General features: G+C 45.0%; 1 protein-coding gene across 1 annotated transcript in view; it reads right to left on the reverse strand.

Moving 5' to 3' along the window:
* The window catches only part of ADCY8 (adenylate cyclase 8), a 149,626-nt gene that overhangs the window by 82,307 nt on the left and 45,449 nt on the right, over positions 1–21,870 (reverse strand). The window contains 1 exon segment of the mRNA XM_032222246.1: positions 1,702–1,851. Coding sequence (XP_032078137.1) covers positions 1,702–1,851 — 150 coding nt within the window.

The raw sequence follows: 21,870 nt of genomic DNA on the forward strand, positions 1-21,870 counted from the left end.
TTGAAGCCCACCCCTGCCCTAAATTATAGTTTTAGTGCTGCGTCCCCACAGCCTCTCTTCATAACAGCTTTCCATTACCCAATTAAAGTCTGTTTGAATCCTAATGCAGCACCCGAAACTAAACTCAGTTGATAAATGCAGGTTTGAAAGAACCCATTTCTTGTTATAGTTAGAAACCTATATTTCTATTAACGAAGTGTAGAAGGACTGTTTTACTGAAGAGGAATGCTCAGTAGGAAGAATGGAAGATTAATGAGTAAGATCAATGCATAGTAGCAGATTTCCATCCTATGTCTCTGGCTGTTTTGTATTGGTATTGCCTTTGTCTTGTAGCTTAAAAAAAAGTACACACAATTTTGGAGGAGAGAACTCACTTCACAGATAAAAGAATTTAAATCAAGATTCATTCTCTTATTCCCCCAAACTTTGCCCTGGAGTAGAATAAATTCATGTCTGTCTGTCTGTCTGTCTGTCTGTCTGTCTGTCTGTCTCTCTCTCTCTCTACCTACCTACCTACCTACCTACCTACCTACCTACCTACCTACCTACCTACCTACCTACCTACCTATCTATCTATCTATCTATCTATCTATCAGTGGTGGGTTTCAAAAATTGTTCGAACCTACTCTGTGGGTGTGGCCTCCTTTGTGGGAGTGGCTTGCCACCCATGTGACCGGATATGAAGATGCCGACGACACTTGTCAGAACCACCTTAAATTACCTCACACACAGCACTGGCATGCATAAGAATATGATGTACATACGCATCTTTGGTTTGCGTTAAAACAACTTCAACACACGCAATGTTCTGATTGCACCACAAACACAGTAGTCATTCTTACCTTTCACAGAGGCACTGAGTTTCATAAATAGGAGCATGATAGTGTAGAATAATCATATCCAAGGACCAGTGGTGGGTTTCAAAAAATTTTGGAACCTCTTCTGTAGGTGTGGCCTGCTTTCCGGGTCCACTGGTGGAACCTCTTCTAACCGGTTTGGTAGATTTGACGAACCGGTTCTACCGAATAGGTGCGAACTGGTAGGAACCCACCTCTGGTATGTATGTATGTATGTATGTATATATGTATGTATGTATGTATGTATGTATGTATGTATGTATGTATATACATTGCTGTTCCTCTGGACCAGTGCTTATCATATATCTCATTCCATTGAAGGAGGAGAGAAATTAAACTTCCTGTGCTCTGCCCAAATGTTTGAATATAAATAGTTACGGATGATCTCGCCTTTTAGCTCAAAGCAAGATGACTCACACCTTTTTATCTACAGATTTTCAGCCGAATGAATGACTTTGGCCACCGGTAAGCTCATAAAAGAATATTCAAGAAAAAAGTACCCATTTTCTTCTTCGGTGCTTAAGCGTTTCCTCCTTTTTAAAAAGTCATTTCTCACAGCACTAATAGCCCTTTTTGTCTTCATTCTAGGGGATTTATGTATTGTTCCCAGATTCTTATTAGGCTTGCAACATATTTTAAGGCGAGAAAAGCTCAGCTTCAAATAAGTGTTTTTCACCAAGAACCGATGCTTTAATCCTAAACCTGAAGATTGGATGAAAATATTCAGTATTCTTAATTCTCTGCAAGAACAAAAACGCCGCCAGAAATCTTCCACTGTTGCAAAGCCAAGGTCAGAATGGGGAGGACACAGGGGAAGTTTTCCAGGGGTTCCCTCTGACCTTACCTGCCGCTGATTTTCTGTTTCCAGCCGCAGTCGAGCTTCTACACATCTTCGGGTTTCTAAGAAGGCTTGGCGTTGAGCTCGATCCGACAGGTAGCTAATGAAGATCCCAGCAGTATTCATGCACATAAATAAAACTGCCTGAGCTGCCGTCTGCAGGGAGAAACAGGAAATGATCATAAACGAGAGGCCTGTGTTCAAAATTAGTACATTTTTCTTTTCTTTTTACAACCTGAAATCCCTTCCCCCAGTGGCGGGATTCAAATAATTTAACAACCGGTTCTCTGTCCTAATGACCAGATGGGTAGGCGGGGCTTAGTGGTCATGTGACCGTGTGGGTGTGGCCAGCTCAACATTGCTCAGGTCGATGGGCGCGTCATCTTAGCTGTTCCAATGTAATAAGGGTTAACCGGAGAGGCAGTTTCTGTAAGCAGGGCAATAAAGATTAGGCTAGAAACACCAGAATGCTTCCTTCCTGCCTTCCTTACAGGATTAGCCCTGTAAAGTGGAAAAAAACCAAAAGAAGATTTCTTCCAACAACCAGTTCTCTGAACTTCTTGGAAAGTTAACAACCGGTTCTCCCGAATAGGTGTGAACTGGCTGAATCCCACCCCTGATTTCCCAATCCCTTTGGGCAGGAGTGGGATCCTACCAGTTTAACAACTGGTTCGCTGAGCGCGTACCTGATATCCCTGGCGAGTGCTGCGTGCGCATGCACAGTTCAAAGGAAAACAGCTGAGATGCGGCAATCTATTCTGCCGCACCAATCAGTTGGGCTAAAAAACAAGGAAATGTAGGTGAGTATAACCTGGGGGTGGGGGGCATGGGGGGGAGGGCCCACCTGAAGATCGGAGCAAACCAGGTCACTCTCAGCTGACCTTAGGAGCTACCAGTTCACCCGAACCAAGCCGAATCGGTAGAATCCCACCCCTGCCTTTGGAATGACTGAATGGAGTGGAGCGTTTACTGGCTGGGTGCCCTTCCTGATGCCTATGTGGAGTTAGCAGCAGATATTTTCTCTCTGCAGCCTGATAGTACAAACACAGGTAGACCTGGACTTACAAACCCAATTGAGCCCAACATTTCTGCTGTTAAGTAACACATTTGTTAAGTGAGTTTTTGCCCCATTTTATGACTTTTCTTGCCAGAGTTGTTAAGTGAATCACTGCGGATGTAAAGCTAGGAACATGGCTCTTAAATGAATCTGGATTCCCCATTGATTTTGCTTGTCAGACAGTCACAAAAGAGAATCACGTGACCCCAGGACATTGCAGCCATCCTACATACGGTATGAGCCAGGTGCCAATAGTCTCAATTTTGATCACATGATCAGGGGGGGGGAATGCTGTGAAGGTTGTAACTATGAAAAACAGTCATAAATCACATTTTTCAGACCCATTTGAACAGTCACTAAATGAACTGTTGTAAGTTGAGGACTATCTAATATTCTCCATTATCTACACATTCAGGCTCTAGTTAACTAAAATGATACATAGATGATCAACCATCTGTCTTTTGCCCAATGAGCTGAAATCGCTTTGTACAATCCCCAAACTATACTGTTGTGGCCCAGCAGGAGCCGTTGCTGCTGCCACCAGACTCCGACAGCGAGGGGCCCTATGAGTCGGCTCTGGAAGATGTGGAGGACCCTGGACAGGGTTCTGACTCTGAGCAGGGTGCAGAGATGCTGGTTGGCCACCAGGAGGCACCTGAGGCCTGGAGCAGCGGTGAGAGCCAAAGGGAGCGTGCTCCCGAAGTCAAGCCTTGGAGCAGTGGGGAGAAGACAAGGGAGTGTAATCCTGACATCATGCATTGGAGCAGTGGGGAAGAGACAAGGGAGTTGGTCCTGGATGCAACGGAGGGCTAATAGGCGTAAAGAACAGTTACGCAGTTACAGGAGATAATTGGACTCAGCTGGTGGTACTTAGGCTCCTCTCAAGACTATAAAAGGAATGGCTTTCTACAAGCTCGTCGCAGGAATCAATGTATTTACTAGAGTTGGAGAAGCTATCATGGCTATCTTGGCAGGTTGGATTGCTTCCAAGGTCAGTCTGTGCTGGATTGCTGCCAAGGTCTAGTCTGTGTGTTAATTAATCCTTGAAGTATCTTTGTCTCAGCGTGCTTTTGTGTATGAAGAGGGGGGTCAGAACACTATACTATGGGTATCCATTTGAGATGTTGAAGAAAGTGGAAGATGTAGCGCTCCCATGAAGGAAAACTAGCTGTCACAATTGGAGCAATTTCCAATCATTTCGTGCTGTAATAAAGTCACATAACAGAATCCCTCATAATTCAGGATTTGCAAATACATCGATGCTTTTTAATTGATCCCATTAACACCCTCCAATGAATAAACCGAGGGTGGAATTGATTAATGCACTTAAGAAATACTTCTTCTACATTAATCCACGTTTGTCTGGAAATTCTAGCAGAGGAGTGTCATTTTGTATATCCTCGACCAAGAACAAGATATTCCTGTTATCTGAGATGATCATCCTTTTCTACCAAGCATGCAATTTCAGGAGGAAATCTATTTACAACACCCTGCCCTAGTCAGTCAGAGTAGTTGAGTCAACATTCACAATCAATGGCCTGACACAAAGAAGCCTTTCCTAAATGAGATACGAACATACCGACTTTCTTTGCATTACTGGGTTGCTACTGGTTCGCACCAGTTTGGGCGAACTGGTAGTGGAAATTGTGACTCGGTCGCCGAGCAGTGGTGGGTTTCAAAAATTGTTCGAACCTACTCTGTGGGTGTGGCCTCCTTTGTGGGAGTGGCTTGCCTCCCATGTGACCGGATGGGAGTGGCTTGCCGCCCATGTGACCGGATATGAAGATGCCGACGACACTTGTCAGAACCACCTTAAATTACCTCACACACAGCCCTGGCATGCATAATAATATGATGTAAACTTGTTTTTTAAAAGGCATCTTTGGTTTGCGTTAAAACAACTTCAACACACGCAATGTTCTGATTGCACCACAAACGCAGTAGTCATCTTTACCTTTCACAGAGGCACCGAGTTTTATAAATATGAGCATGATAGTGTAGAATAATCATATCCAAGGACCAGTGGTGGGTTTCAAAAATTTTTGGAGCCTCTTCTGTAGGTGTGGCCTGCTTTCCGGGTCCACTGGTGGAACCTCTTCTAACCGGTTCGGTAGATTTGACGAACCGGTTCTACCGAATAGGTGCGAACTGGTAGGAACCCACCTCTGGAGGCAGGCTCGCCACACCCCTGAACCGGTTCCCCAGTTGCTGCGGCATGGTATTTTTAATGTTCTGCATATGCGCAAACCTATTTATAGACACCTGCTCATGCACAAAGAAACAACGATAATGCCGGCAGCAATCCACCTCTGGATTACTGTCAGAATTTGAATATTAGCATTCGCACCAGTGGTGAAATTCAAACATTTTTTGCTACTGGTTCTGTGGGCGTGGCTTGGTGAGTGTGGCAGGGGAAGGATACTGCAAAATCCCCATTCCCACCCCACTCTGGGGCCAGCCAGAGGTCGTAATTGCCGGTTCCACTACCGGTTCTCCAGAACCTGTCAGAACCTGCTGGATTTCACCCCTGATGAGCACCAATTTACAAAGCCTTAGTACGGCCACACTTGAAATACTGCATCCAGTTCTGGACACCACAATATTAAAAAAAAAAGATATTGGGAGTCTGGAAAGAATGCAGAGAAGAGGCCTAAAGCTCTCAACATCAACAAGGGTGATCAGGGAGCTGGAAGCTAAAACACATGAAGAACAGTGCACAGGAATTAGGTGAGTCTAGTCCCGTGATGGCAAACCTGTGGCATGCGGAGTCATTTGTTAGGGCACATGAGGCGTTGCCCAGTCAGCTCCAGTGCGCCAGCTGACTTTGGCCTTCTTTTTCGACCATTTTTTGCTCTCCAGAAGCTTCCCTGAAGCCTCCGGAGGGCAAAAAACCCACCCAACCTGCAAACTGAAAGTTCGGGAACAGATTTCCAGTTTGCACGTTGGGCCATTTTTCACCCTCTGGAGGCTTTAGGAGGCTTCCCTGAAGACTCCGGAGGGCAAAAAACAGCCCTAAGGGCAAACCGGATGTCACCATTCCCAAGCTTCGGGTTCCCAGTAAGGCCGCATTTTGCCCTCTGGAGGCTTCAGGGAAGCTTCCTGAACCCTCCAGAGTGCCTCTGGGGAGGGTGGAGCAGCTGTTTATGCCCTCCCCAGGCTCCTGTATGTGCACGGGGGGGTCATATGCATAGCATTATGGGTGTGGGCACACCCATGCACGAGCCCCCTGCACTCCCCCTGCTTTTGGCACACGATCTGAAAAAGGCTAGCCCTCCCTGGTCTAGCCTAATGAAAGGAACTAGGGGCGACATGATAGCAGTGTTTCAATATTTGAAGGGAGTGAAACTATTTTCCAAAGCACCAAAAGGCAACACGAGAAATAATGGATGGAAACTAACCAAGAAGAGAAGCAAACTAGAAGTAAGGAGAACGGAGAGGAATAAGCCATGGAACAACTTGCCTTCAGAAATTGTGGATGCTCCATCACTGGAGGCTTTCAAAAAGGGACTGGACAACCATTTATCTGAAATGGTAAAGGGTCTCCTGCTCGGTTCCACCACAAAACCGCGGTAGACTAAAGCACGCTCGATGAAAGCGCATACGTGACGTCATCACAGCGCGACGAAAACATCGCGCTGTGAGCGGTAAATTTAAAATTAAAGCGAAAACCTTACCCTAACCCCCCCAAACCTAACCCTAACCCTAACCCTAACCCTAAACCTAACCCTAACCCTAACCCTTAACCTAACCCTAAACCTAATCCTAACCCTTAACCTAACCCTAAACCTAACCCTAACCCTTAACCTAACCCTAACTCTTAACCTAACCCTAAATCTAACCCTAACCCTAACCCTAAACCTAACCCTTAACCTAACGCTAAACCTAACGCTAACCCTTAACCTAACCCTAACCCTAACCCTAACCCTTAACCTAACCCTTACCTTTATGTGAATCGGCTTGCTTTAATTTAATTTAAATTTCAATTTAATTTATTTTTAATTTTTTTCGTCGCGCTGCTGATGATGTCAGGTACGCGCTTTAATCGGGCGCGCTTTAGTGGACTGCGGTTTTGACGGGTCACGCTCCTGCTCGAGCAGGGGGGGTTGGACTAGAAGTCCTCTAAGGTCCTTTCCATCTCCATTAATCTATATTCTATGTTCTAAAACCAAGTCAACATTTGGGCTTCGAAATAATTAGATCTGGCTGGCTAGAGCAACAATGGAAATGTAACAAAATTGTCTTCTGGATTTCGATGAAAGCCCCTAAAACACAAAGTGCTGACTCTGCGGGGAGATTAAAAAGAGAGATAAAGAAGCACTTGGAAGCATTAAACTCTCGCTGAACTACACATGTTTGCAAGGGATGAGTCATGGTTCCCGAGTCAGGACTGATTGCAAACACAATTAGCCGTTTTTAATATATTTTTATTTCATTTATTTTCACAGAACATCTTGTGACTCGCTTGGCAGTTTGGTGTAATATAGGAGGAGAAAGATCAGGAAAAACATACATCATACTCAGCATGGTGCTGTTGTTATCGCTGTCGGTTTATTTGGGGATATAATGAACACAGAATGAAATCATTCGGCAGGTTCATATTTAGGCTTTGTTGCTCAGTAGTTTTGGGGGAAGGGTTGGGGGCAATGGTGGGTTCTGGCCGGTACGGCCCAGTACGGCTGTACTGATAGTAGTCAGGAGCAGCAGCCGCCGTACCGGTGTCGGTGGCTCGTTTGGCCCATCCGCCCGCATTCCATACTTGTTTTTGAAATAACCGGGCCAATTGCGCATGTAGGCACAGTGTGCAGCACCTGTGCAACCTCAGACGAGCAGCTGGGTGTTGCAGGGGTGGTGGAATGCGCGTGCAGGCATAGCGAACATCCGGTGCATGCACAATCAGACCAAGAGCAGCATACCGGTAAGAGCAACCCACCACTGGTTGGGAGGTATTTTTTGGCTATACAAAAGTGCACCATAGTTGTGGTAATAGATCTTGGCCACCAAACTTAGCATTCTTGGACATTTTGAAAATAGCAATAGCACTTAGGTTTATATACCGCTTCATGGCGCTTTACAGCCCTCTCTAAGCGGTTTACAGAGTCAGCCTATTTTCCCCAACAATCTGGTTCCTCATTTTACCCACCTTGGAAGGATGGAAGGCTGAGTCAACCTAGAGCAGTGATGGGGAACCTTTTAGGAACAAAGTGCCCAAACTGGAAGGCCGGTGTACTTGTGTGCCAGAGCGCCAGAAACCTGATAATCAGGTGGCTGGTGTGCATGAATGCCTCGGAAATATGACAATCAGCTGGCCAGTGTGCATGTGTGCCAGCCAGGTGGTCATCAGGTTTCCAAAGCATGCATGCACGCCGGCCACCTGGTCATCGGGTTTTTGAGGTGTGCATGCACTCCGGATAGGTGATTGTTGGATTTCCAAAGTGTGCATGCATGCTGGCCACCTGGTTGTCGGGTTTTTGAGCGGTGCATGTGCTTCGGACAGCTGGCTATTGGATTTCTGAAGTGTGCATGCACGCCGGCCATCAGGGCGTCGGGTTTTTGAGATGTGCATGCACTCTGGACAGCTGACTGTTGGATTTCCAAAGTGTGCATGCACGCCGGCCATCAGGGCATCGGGTTTTTGAGATGTGCATGCACTCCGGACAGCTGGCTATTGGATTTCCAAAGTGTGCATGCACGCCGGCCATCAGGGCGTCGGGTTTTTGAGATGTGCATGCACTCCGGACAGCTGACTGTTGGATTTCCAAAGTGTGCATGCACGCCAGCCACTTGGTCATCAGGTTTCCGAGGCATGCATGAGCACCGGCCAGCTGACTGTTGGATTTCCAAAGTGTGCATGCACGCTGGCCACCTGGTTGTCGGGTTTTTAAGAGGTGCATGTGCTTCAGACAGCTGGCTATTGGATTTCCAAAGTGTGCATGCACACTGGCCATCTGGCCATCGGGTTTTTGAGGTGTGCATGCACTCCGGCCAGCTGACTGTTGGATTTCCAAAGTGTGCATGCACGTCTGCCACCTGGTCGTCGGGTTTTTGAGATGTGCATGTGCTCTGGCCAGCTAACTGTTGGATTTCCAAAGTATGCATGCATGCCGGCCACCTGGCCATTGGATTTTTGAGATGTGCATGTGCTCAGGCCAGCTCTGTTGCATTTCCAAATTATGCATGCACGCCGGCCACCTGGCCGTTAGGTTTTTGAGATGTGCATGCGCTCCAGCGGGCTGACTGTTTGATTTCCGAAGTGTGCATGCACAGCAGCCAGCTGGTCATCGGGTTTCTGAGGCACACATGTGTGCCGGCCAGCTGATTGTTGGGTTTCCAAGACATGCATGCATGCTGGGCACCTGGTCATCAGGCTTCTGACACTCTGGCACACACGCACACATGCCTTCCAGTTTGTGCCTAAAAGGTTTGCCATAACTGCTCTAGGTTGACTCCTTCCATCCTTCCCAGGTTGGTAAAATGAGGACGACATCAGAAACCCCATGACCAGCTGACTGAGCTGAGGCAACAGCGTGCATACCCACAGAGAGGGCTCTGCGTGCCACCTCTGGCACAGTTGCTATAGGTTCACCATCACAGACCTAGAGCCACTCAGAATCGAACTGGTGGCAGTCAGCAGAGTTACTTGGAATGCTGCATTCTAACTACTGTGTCACCATCAATAGAATAATGACAGTTTCTAAACATTAAGGCTGCCAAGGTTCAAAGTAAATGGGTTGAGGTCTTCCAGAGGGCTGATATGATAGCAGTGTTCCAATATCTCAGGGGTTGCCACCAAGAAGAGGAGGTCAACCTATTCTCCAAAGCACATGAGAGCAGGACAAGAAGCAATGGATGAAAACTAATCAAGGAAAGAAGCAACCTAGAACTAATGAGAAATTTCCTGACTGTTACAATTAGTGGAACAACTTGCCTCTAGAAGTTGTAGATGGTCCAACATTGGAGGTTTTTAAGAAGAAATTGGAGATGTGTCTGCAATGATATAGGGTTTCCGGCTTGAGCTGGGGGTTGGATTAGAAGACCTCCAAGGTCTCTTCAACTTCGTTATTCTGTTAGAATTTTAAATTCACAAGGAAAAGAATTTTGCAGGATCTGGGAAGGACATCATGATAACAGCTTCTATTTGGGGTACACGTCAGCATCAGAGGGACATTATTTGCATCAGAATATCACATCAGACCTTTAATCATAGTTCCCTTTCCGTGGATATCATGATTCCCATTGTTCAGAGATCAAATAAAATTATAAAGTATAATTTGTTTCCCAGAAGGGTGATGATGACATGATCCAAAATGAGAATAAATTTTAAAAAATGAGCAAATGAAACTCTGAACGCAGGCATACTTGGTGTAGTCATATCAGTCTGGAGCCCTGGCAACTGCCTGGAGAAGCCCTTGCAGTTTTCATGGCAAGATTCCAGAAATAGTTTGCAATTGACGCCAGCAGTGGGTTTCACATTTTGTTAACCCCAGTTCACCGCATATGCACCTTCCACGCATACACCCAGCCTCAAAAACGTGCCTAAACAGGCTGGCATAGAGATGGGCAAGTGGCTGGTCTCACTCATGGTTTCCGCTACCGGTTCGTGTGAATCAATCTGAACCAGCTGAATACCACCTCTAATTGACCCTTTCCTAGAGCTGAGATAAATTATGCCTCTCTATTTCTAGCCTGGTACCTTCACCACGACACCAAACTGTCTTTAAAAATAGGCATGGGATCCTCTAAAACCTGGGAGCTATCCTGTTTCCCTGAAAATAAGACCTTCCCAGATAATAAGCCCAATCGGGCTTTTGAGCGCATGCGCTAAAATAATCCCTCCCCTGAAAATAACCCCTGCCTGAAAACATTGCATCACAGCAGCAGCCATGAGGTGACCACGCTCACCGCCTCCTGCACCTCAAAAATAATAAGACCTCCCCGAAAATAAGGCCAAGTGCTTATTTCGGGGGTCAAAATAAAATAAGACCCCGTCTTATTTTGGGGAAAACACACTAGATGAAAAAACAAAACATCTTCTCTGATGGATGAATTGCCCTAAAGAACAGTCTTAAATAAGACTGTCTTCAGGAGCCAAAAAGATGACGATGCAATCAAATGTGGAAAATGTACAACATGCCAAGGGAAGATAGAACGTAGAATAATAAAGTTGGAAGGGACCCTACACCACTTCAGACAAATATTTATCCAATCTTTTCTTAAAAATCTCCAGTAATGGAGCGCCCACAACTTCTGAAGGCAAGCTGTTTTGATTGTTCTAACGGTCAGGAAATTTCTCCTTAGTTCTAGGTTGGTTCTCTCCTCGGTTAGTTTCCATCCATTGTTTCATGGTGACTGAGGAATTCTGGGAGTTGAAGGGGGTAGGGTTTTGGTGACTTAGTACCATTTTGCCTTTTTTTTTATATCCCCTGCAGAGGTGGGTTCCTACCAGTTCGCACCTATTCGGTAGAACCGGTTCGTCTAATCTACTGAACCGGTTAGAAGAGGTTCCACCAGTGGACCCGGAAAGCAGCCCACACCTACAGAAGAGGTTCCAGAATTTTTTGAAACCCACCACTGGTCCTTGGATATGATTATTCTACACTATCATGCTCATATTTATAAAACTCAGTGCCTCTGTGAAAGGTAAGGATGACTACTGCGTTTGTGGTGCAATCAGAACGTTGCGTGTGTTGAAGTTGTTTTAACGCAAACCAAAGATGCCTTTTAAAAAACAAGTTTGCATCATATTCTTATGCATGCCAGTGCTGTGTGTGAGGTCATTTAAGGTGGTTCTGACAAGTGTCGGCGGCATCTTCATATCCGGTCACATGGGCGGCAAGCCACTCCCATCCGGTCACATGGGCGGCAAGCCACTCCCACAAAGGAGGCCACACCCACAGAGTAGGTTTGAACAATTTTTGAAACCCACCACTGATCCCCTGTTATGGAAGACACCCTTGATTCTGAAAGGAGCCATTGTCGAAGCACATTGTTTTGATATGGCTGCTCAGGTCCCTGATCTCATGAAGTTGACAAATTGCAGAGACTGGGTTGCAGTTCTTTACTTCAATCTCTTTACTATCTCCATTGGAGGAGGAATAGGAAGAAAGAGAAAGAGAACAATGAGGAAGAGATGGTGGTGGTGGTGGTGGTGGAGGAGGAGGACAAGAGGAAAACCTGAGAGAAAGTTGGAGAGGTGTGGATGTTGGAGAAGGGAAAGAAGACGGGAGGGAAGAGGAAGATGGCCAGCTGGCAAGCAAAGGAAGTACTAAATACTCTTGGTTGCTAAAGGAATGTAGGCTTCAGGGTGACTCAGAATAAGATTTAGATTTAGATTTAGATTTAGATTGTTTATTTGTATGCCGCCCTTTTCCCTGTGGGGACTCAGGGCGGCTCACAATCCAAGGGGGAGAAAAGACAAACTTTTACATATAAGACAATACATGATTAAAACGCAACATTCATACCATTCGGGCGGGTTACAATCTTTAGCCCCAGGCCTGACGGGATAGCCAGATTCTAAGGGCTGTGCGGAAGGTCTGGAGGGTGGTGAGGGTACGAATCTCCACGGGGAGATCGTTCCATTGGGTCGGGGCTACCACCGAGAAGGCTCTTCTCCGCGTGGTGGCCAGTCGGCATTGGCCAGCGGATGGAACTCGGAGGAGGCCTAAACGATGAGATCTAATGGGTCGTGTGGAGGTGATCGGCAGTAGTAGCAAAAAAGAATCAGCAAGAAGACAACAGGGTGTGGAATCTGACCAGTGGTGAGATTCAGCCAGTTCGCAACACTTTGGGAGAACCGGTTGTTATGTTTCTGAGCAGTTTGGTGAACTGGTTGTTGGAAGAAATCATTTGTGCACGGAACCGGTTGTTAAATTATTTGAACCCCACCACTGGATCTGACTCTCCTGTGCAGATTCGCAAAGAGTAAAAGAGAGACCCAAAGAGAAAGAAAAATCTTAAGTTTTGCCTCAAAAAGCTACTCAAAAAGATTGCCAACTAAGTTTGAAATGATCTTGATTAACTCCTATGGAAAATTCAGTGGCAATTACATTTCACAATGAGATCTGTATAGGTTTTCCTGCTTGAGCAGGGGGTGGACTAGAAAGCCTCCAAGGTCCCTTCCAACTCTGTTATTCTGCTATTCTGAATTTACACAATTATAATCCTAACACATCTGTTCAGAGTCCCAGATTAGGATAAAGTAGGCTGGGGTACCAAAATGCATTTCCACCCTACATACTTGCAAGCAATTTCCATTTTAATTCCTTCTGGTTTTATTATAACAAACCCATCTAACCCTGACCTGCTCCTGCCTTCGCGGGGGGGGGGGGGGGGAGGGGCTTTTCCCATTCTCCCAAGTTCAACAAGCATCAAATCCATCAACGTAATGTTTCCTTGTGGGATTTATTCCCCTATGTATATAAAACAATTATTCCAGATGACTGTATGAAATGATTTGGCAAAGTGCTTTAGAGATTTGGGAGATTGAAACACACACACACACACACACACACACACACCAAAAGCCCTTTAATAGACTGGGTAGAGCAGGTTGGAACAATGGGATTGTTATCTCAATCGCTCCTGGGATTATTCTGTTATATCATGTTCCAATTTTTACATCCCTTGTTATATCTAAAATGGGATCACCCACTGTAATCTCTCTGACATCTTGGCTGAATGCCTCTTCTGCCAGGCCCAGCCCGAAAGTGCGCAAATAAATATTAACTTGCTCCTTTCCCGCTAATTTAGTGCTCTGACATATGTATGGAGTTATATAGGATTATAAATAGTTCTTTATGACAACGTGTTTGAGATTCTGCTCTGCATGTATAACAGAAGAGAAGAAAGGCAGAAAGAGAGAAAGCAGACTGAAAAACCCGTAAAGTTGGCTTTCCCTCAAAGGTGATTCTGAACACTGATTCATATTTTTAGAATGGAATGGAACGGAATAGAATAAAATAGAATAGGGAAGAAGGAAGGAGAATAGAATGGGATAGAATAGGAGAATGGAAGAAAGAAGGAGAATAGAATAAGAGTAGAGTAGAGTAGAAAATATGGAATGGAATGGAGAGTAGAGTAGAGTAAAGTAAGATAGGGTAGGGTATGGTAGGGTAGGGTAGGGTAGGGTAGGGTAGAGTAGAGTAGAGTAGAGTAGAATAGAATAGAATAGAATAGAATAGAATAGAATAGAAAATATGGAATGGAATGGAATGGAATGGAATGGAATGGAATGGAGAGTAGAGTAGAGTAGAGTAGAGTAGAGTAGAGTAGAGTAGAGTAGAGTAGAAAATATGGAATGGAATGGAGAGTAGAGTACCGTAGAGTAGAGTAGTGTAGAGTAGGGTAGGGTAGAATAGAATAGAATAGAAAATATGGAATGAAATTTAATGGAATGGAATAGAGAGTAGAGTAGAGTAGAATAGAGAGAAGAAGGAAGGATAGGACAGGACAGGATAGAATGGGAAGGGAGGGGAGAGGAGAAGAGAGGAGAGATGAAATGAGAAGAGAATATTTTATATTGGCCAAGTGTGATTGGGCACAGAAAGAATTTGTCAGTGCATACACACTCAGTGTACATACAAGCGACAAAGTGATAAATCATCAGATACAATCAACAGACAAGCAGAGAGTCATAAGATACCAATAGGAGTAGATAACAGGAAACATGAGAAGGATAATAGTAATATAGCTCTACTATATGATTCAGATATTCTTAGGCATAAGACTGAGCTATGGGAATTAGGTGTTTAGCAGACTGATGACGGGAGGGGGGCTGCCTTTGGGTCTAGTTGTTTTGGCATGCAGGGCCCAACAGGGGAATCCTAAGAAAAGGAATTGGAAAAAAAAATATGTCCAGGATGTGACAGGTTTGTAGGTATTTTCTCAGCTCTCTTTCTGTCTCGTATGGAGGTCCTCAATGGAAGGCAGGCTGGTTGTAATTCTTTTTTTCTGCATTCCTAGCTATGTTGAAGTCCAGGTCTGTTTAGCTGCTGTACCAAACCAGGAAGTTATAGATGATTATGTTTATAGATGATTTTCAACCATCAAGGGCAGGGGTGTCAAACTGGATTTCTTCGAGGGCCGGATGAGCATTGTACTTCTCTGCGGGCCAAAGGGAGGGGGGAGAGACAGGACAGATTGCCTCCTGCAGCACCCTGCCAGCCAAAATGGGGCATGGGTGGCAGTGTGAGGCCTCCTGCATCAGAAGTGGTATTCAGCCGATTCGCACCGGTTTGAATGAACCAGTGGCAGCCATGTCCCTGAGGTCGAAGAACAGGTAGTGATGGCTGGCTGTCCAGACCCCCAAACCAATCTCCCAGCCTGTCACTGCTCACTCGCCCTGCCCACCCGATGCTCGCCCAATGCTCGCCCTGCCCATCCGAGCCCTATATATCTCTTCGCCACACAGCCCAGCCACCAGCTACATGCCTCGGCAGTCGCCTCCGTGCCTCGTACATTCTCCTCAGCTCACCAAACATAAGTAAGCATCGCTCACCCTGGGTTGGGGGCCGAGGATTCGGAGAACCCATAGCTAACGTTATCGCCAGTTCATAGAACCTCCAAATCCCACCCCTGGCTGGTCACATCCCTCCCCTCTTCTCCCAGGAGTCTCGACGTGGTCCATTTTTGATGTGAGGTAAATGCAGAGCCCTTGCAGAGGCTCAGGGAGGAGGAAAAACGCCCCCTCCCCGGAAGTTCCGGAAGGGCCTGGGGGAAGCAGTTTTTGCCCTCCCTGTGGCTTGAGGAAAGGTTCCAGAGCCTGGGGAAGACAAAAATGCCCCTCCCCACCGTCGTGCAGGAGCCACGCCCACCCAGTCACATGACTCCCCACCAAACCACCCCCACCAAGCCATGCCCTTAGAACCAGTAGTCAAAAAAATTAGATTTTACCACTGCCAACTAGGCCATGCCCACCAGGGCCACGCCCACTCAGCAACTGACCAGAGAACCCATTGCTGAAATTTTTGAAGCCCACCCCTGCAGGGACCCCAAAATTTCACGTTATTTGCAGTTCTGAAATGCTGACCAGCAAAGATTTGTCTTTCCTTCCTGATATTTTGTTCTACCAAACCATCTCAATACCACACCTGTTCTATATTCTCAAAGTCCATCCGTTCAATTTATTCCCCTTTTAGCCAAATCCGGATACCTAATCCTATTTGGTCATAAACGTGAGGCGATGTAATCAGTTTGCAAACATTGCTCTTCTCTTCTCCAGAGAACCCACAGAAACTAAACAGATCAATTACAGTAAGTCACATTATCAATTTTCCAGAGGCAAAGAGCACCCATCTCTCTCTTTTCGGAATCCACATAGAAACTCAAAGAGGGATTCAATCAAATTTATATTTGCAAGATAACCTTCACAGGGGGACCTTGAAGCACTTAACAAAGTCAATATTAAACAAAACCCACCATCTCTCCGTGGTCAGCGCGGTAAAGATAAGTCCAATAAGTCAAACCGGGTAAGATAATTTCATATTGGGAAATGGATTTTAATTCAAGCGTAATTCATTTTTTATCTGCAACCTGTCATAGGGAATGTGGCAAGAGTTTTGCTAGATGACATTACAATATGTATTTTAATCAGTCAGAAAGCAGCCAATTTCTGGCAAGAAGGAGAGAGGCTATTCCTACGCTAGTCACAAAACAGAGCAAGACTTAAAACAGGGATACAAGAACTCTTTTTCTCAAGGCACTGCCTTTCCCCCACCTCCCCAATGAAACAATGATTTTTCAGACCTGAGAAAGTGAAAAAACAACATTGATTTCCTCTTTCCTGATTTAGAGAAAACATCGGATCACGTGACTAAGGCATGAATTATGGGACTTTTGAGCCAAGGTTGATGGAGTAACAAACAGATTCTGTGGCTAAGTGAAACATTTTGTTAAGTTAGTTTTGCCCCATTTTACGACATATGCCACAGTTGTTGAGTGAATCACTGCAGTTGGTACCATATTTTTTGGAGTATAAGATGCAGCTTCCCCCCCCAAAAAAGGGAGGTGAAAATCTGAGTGCATCTTATATACTGAATACAGCATTTTTGGCCTCTCAGGGCAAAACGAGCCCATTTTGCTCATTTTTGCCCCCCCCTCCACCCAGCCCCCAGGAGCACTCTATAAGCCTCCCAAAGCCCCTCTTTTTTCTTTTTTCTTTTTTGCAAAAAACGAGGCATGCAGAGGATTTGGGAGGCCTGCAGATTACAAAAACTTTTTAAAAAATTTACATCTTCAAAATCATGGTGCGCCTTATAGTCCGAAAAATACGGTAAGTTAGTAACACGGTTGTTGAGTGAATCTGGCTTCTGCATCGACTATGCTTGTCAGAAGGTCCCAAAAGGGGATCCCATGACCCTGGGACATTGCAACTGTGACAATTTGGAGCATGTGACCATAGGGATGCTGCCATGGCCATAATTTGAAAAATGGTCCTAAGTACTTTTTTCAGTTGTAACTTCTGTGTAAGTCTACGCAGAGAAGAGCAACCAAGATGATTAGGAAACTGGAAGCTAAAACATATCAAGAACGGTTGCAGGAACTGGGCATGGCTGGTCTAGTGAAGAGAAGGACTAGGGGAGACATGATAGCTGAGCCGAGGAGGCACAGTGGTTAGGGTGCAGTACTGCAGGCCACTTCAGCTGACTGTTATCTGCAGTTCAGCGGTTCTAATTTCACCGGCTCAAGGTTGACTCAGCCTTCCGAGGTGGGTGAAATGAGGACCCAGACTGTGGGGGCGATATGCTGACTCTATAAACTGCTTAGAGAGGGCTGAAAGCCCTATGAAGCGTTATATAAGTCTAACTGCTACTGCTATAGCTGTGTTCCAATATTTGAGGGGCTGCCACAGAGAGGAGGGTGGTCAAGCTATTTTTCAAGAGACCCAGAGGCCAGACAAAGAATAAGAGATGAAACTGATCAAGGAGAGATTCAATCTAGAAATAAAGATAATTTTTCTGAGAGTGAGAACACTCAACCAATAGAAGAGCTTGCCTTTAGAAGTTGTGGGAGCTTCATCACTGGAAGCTTTCAAGAAGAGACTGGACTGCCATTTGTCAGAAATAGTGTAGGGTCTCCTGCTTGGGTGGAGGGTTGGACTAGGTGACCTACAAGGTCCCTAAAACTCTGTTATTCTATTCTGTGAAACTTTGAAACGTTATTAAACAAACCATGGAAAGGACTACTTGTATGGATGGTACCTAACCTAACAGATGATCTCACCAAGTAATTACATGTTAAATAGTTGAGCTTTGTGGCACTCCTAAAAGCAGGGGCCTAAGTAGTGGTGGGATTCAAATGTTTTTTCTACCGGTTCTGTGGCGTGGCGTGGCTTGGTGGGTGTGGCAAGAGAAGGATACTGTAAAATCTCCATTCCCTTCCCACTCCAGGGGAATGTTACTGCAAAATCCCCATTCTCTCCCCACCAGGGGAAGGATACTGTAAAATCTTCATTCTCTCCCCACTCCAGGGGAAGCATACTGTAAAATCTCAATTCCCTCCCCACTCCAAGGGAAGGGTACTATATAATCTCCATTCTCTCCTCACTCCAGGGGAAGGTTACTGCAAAATCCACATTCTCTCCCCACTCCAGGGGAAGGATACTGTAAAATCTCCATTTCCTCCCCACTCCAGGGGAAGGGTACTGTAAAATCTCCATAGGATACTGCAAAACCTCCCACTGCAGGGGAAGGATACTGTAAAATCTCCATTCTCTCCCCACTCCAGGGAAACGATACTGTAAAAACTCCATAGGATACTGCAAAATCTCCATTCCCTCTCCTCTGCAGGGGAAGGTTACTGCAAAATCCTTATTCCCTCCCAACCCCAGGGGAAAGATCCTGCAAAATCTCCATTACCTCCCCACTCCAAGGAAAGATTACTGCAAAATCCCCATTTCCTCCCCACTCCAAGAGAAGGTTACTGCAAAGTCCCCATTCCCCACCCACTCCAGGGGAAGGTTACTGCAAAATCCCCATTCCCACCGCACTTCAGGGGAAGGATATTTTAAAATCTCTATTCCCACTGCACTCGAGGGGAAGGATATTGCAAAATCCCCATTCCCTCCTGAACAGCTGGGACTCGGGAGGCAGAGAATAGATGAGGGCAGGGCCAGTGAGAGGTGGTATTTACTGGTTCTCTGAACTACTCAAAATTTCCACTACCAGTTCTCCAGAACTGGTCAGAACTTGATGAATTCCACCTCTGGGCCTAAGGCTGGACCTCACCCTTCCACCCAACCCCACAACAACAGCTGCACGAAGGAGGCCAGAAGGTCCCAAAGGAAGAGAGCAAGTAAAAACAGTCCCATCTACTCCCAACCGCATGTAAGTAGTCCACGTAATCAAAACACTTGTCCTTGACTGAGAAAATTGAGTTACATAACATGGTAAAAAGCAGGAACAAGTAGATAAAATTGTAGATTGTTTATTATTAAAGAGGAGAAAATGGATGCAGAAATTTTAGGCATGTGAATGTCAGTGGAAACTGTCACAGTATCGCCCAAGGCAGAGCGATAAATAATTTTTTCCCCCAGAATCTCAGCCAGCACTGTTAGAAGTCTCAAGGACAAATCTTGGGGCCGTCCTGATCTTCTTTATTAGAGACTTAATGGCTGATAAAAGAGTCTCTGATAAAGAAGATTAACTACTGTAGTATCAACTTCCCTTTCTTTATAATTGTTTGTGTTTAAATCTTAATGCTGGCTTTTGTTCCTCAGTTTTACATATGGATGATGTATGAACTGTGATTTCTTAGTTTGCCGGTAAGGCAGGGATGGGATTGAAACATTTTAGCAAGAGGTTCTCTGCCTGGTTGGGTGTGGCCTACTCAGCCTCCTGCACTATCATGGCAGTAGGAGGGGAATTTTTGCCCTCCCAAGGCTCTGGAGGCCTTCCTCGAGCCTCCGAGAAAGCAAAAACGGCATCCCTTGGGCTCCAGAGGCCCTGTGGAGGCCCTCCAGAAGTAGGAAACCGGCCAGTTTCTGGACTTCCAGAACTTCCAGAAGGCCCGTTTTTCTCCCTCCCCAGGCTCCAGAGGTGTTCCTTGAGCCTCCAGGAGGGCAAAAACAGCCTTCTGTGAGCTCCGGAATCCCTCGGGAGGCCAGAAATGGGCCTGTTTCCAGACTTGGATGGATGGATGACAACTGGAAGGACATTTTTGATCCAAAAAGATAAAGAAAAAGGAAAGGAGCCTGGAAATTATAGACCAATCACCTGTTTGCCAACAACATCCAAGCTCCTTACTGGTATCATTGCAAACCAAATTTACGGATACTTGGAAAGAAATGACTTGCTTCCTGTAGAACAGAAAGAATGCTGCAAAAATTTAAGAGGAACAAAGGACCAACTGCTGATTGACAAGTTAATCCTAAAGAATTCAAAGAAAAGATGAACTAATCTGTTCATGGCTTGGATAGACTATAAGAAAGTGTTTGATTCAGTTCCCCACAGCTGGATCAAAAAATGCCTGAAAATCTTTGGCATCAGCAGCAACATACAAAAATTCATGGAAACCTCAATGAACCTCTGGAAAACAAAACTTATGGCTAGTGGAGAAGAACTGGGTGAAGTTGAAATTAAACGAGGCATTTTCCCGGGTGATTCCCTTTCACCCCTACTTTTTATACTCTCAATGCTACCACTGACAACCATTTGAAGAAGGTGAACTGTGGATACGAACTGGCAAAGAAAGGACTGAAAATTTCGCACTTGATGTACATGGATGATTTGAAGCTGTTTGGTAAAACAAAAGCTGAACTGAATTTATTAATTGAAAGCACAAAAGAATTTAGTCAAGACATTGGTATGCAGTTTGGAATTGACAAATGTGCAACAATGGCAACCAAAGCAGGCGAGGTCATAGAAGATGATGAAATAGAACTTGAGAATGAAGAAATGATAAAGGCAGTAAAACTAGAAGAAGGCTACAAGTACTTGGAGATTTTAGAGGCCTCTGACTTAATGCATAATAAAGTCAAGGAATTAACCTCAGCCAAGTACATTAGACAAATTCGCAAGATATTAAAGTCCAAACTGAGTGGAGGAAACATCATAAAAGCCATAAATACCTGGGCTATACCTGTAATTCGATACTCTGCAGGAATAATTGACTGGACCCAGATGGAGTTGGACAATTTGGACAGAAAAAGAAGGAAGCTTATGACAATGAATCATGTTTGCACCCTAAAAGGGATGTTGACTGATTATATCTACCAAGACCAGAGGGTGGTCAAGGACTTCTACAAGTAAAGCAGACTGTGGAAGAAAAAAGACACAGCTTGAATGATTACATCCAGAAAAGTGAAGAACCAATAATTAAGGAAGTAAATAAAGGAGGTCTTTTGAAGACAACTAAGTTAAAAGCTGAATATAAGAAAGAAGTAATTGAGAAGCGAGCTGAAAATTGGAAAAGCAAAGCTATGCATGGCCAATACTTGAAAAGTATTGAAGGCAAAGCTGACCAAAAGCTAACTTGGAACTGGTTAAGATCAGGAGTACTGAAAAAAGAAACAGAAGGCTTTATTTTGGCAGCTCAAGAACAAGCCTTAGTCAAAAACTCCATGAAGGCAAAAATTCAACATGTTACCACCAACAGCAAATGTCCCCTCTGTAATGAGAAACATGAGACAGTTGACCACTTGATCAGTGGGTGCAGCAAAATTTCACAAACTGACTACCTACAACGCCATGACCGAAAAAATCCTCTGATGATGCCAAATGCAGACTTTGCAAAGAAGCTGATGAAACTGTTGATCACATACTCAGCTGCTGTAAAAAAATCGCGCAGACTGATTATAAATTGCAGCACAATTCAGTAGCACAAATGATCCATTGGAATTTGTGCAAAAATTATAATATTAAAACAACAACAAACTGGTGGGAACATCAGCCTGAAAAAGTCACCGAAAATCAGATGGTCAAGATCTTGTGGGATTTCCGTATACAAACCGACAAAATACTAGCACATAATACACCAGACATCACACTGGTTGAGAAAAATAAAGTCACAATCATAGATATTGCAATACCAGGTGATAGCAGGGTTGCCGAGAAGGAACATGAAAAAATCACAAAATACCAGGACTTAAAAATCAAAATTCAACGACTATGGCACAAACCAGC

This window comes from Thamnophis elegans, chromosome 8 (assembly GCF_009769535.1).
Source record: "Thamnophis elegans isolate rThaEle1 chromosome 8, rThaEle1.pri, whole genome shotgun sequence".
Classification (NCBI taxonomy): Eukaryota; Metazoa; Chordata; class Lepidosauria; order Squamata; family Colubridae; genus Thamnophis; species Thamnophis elegans.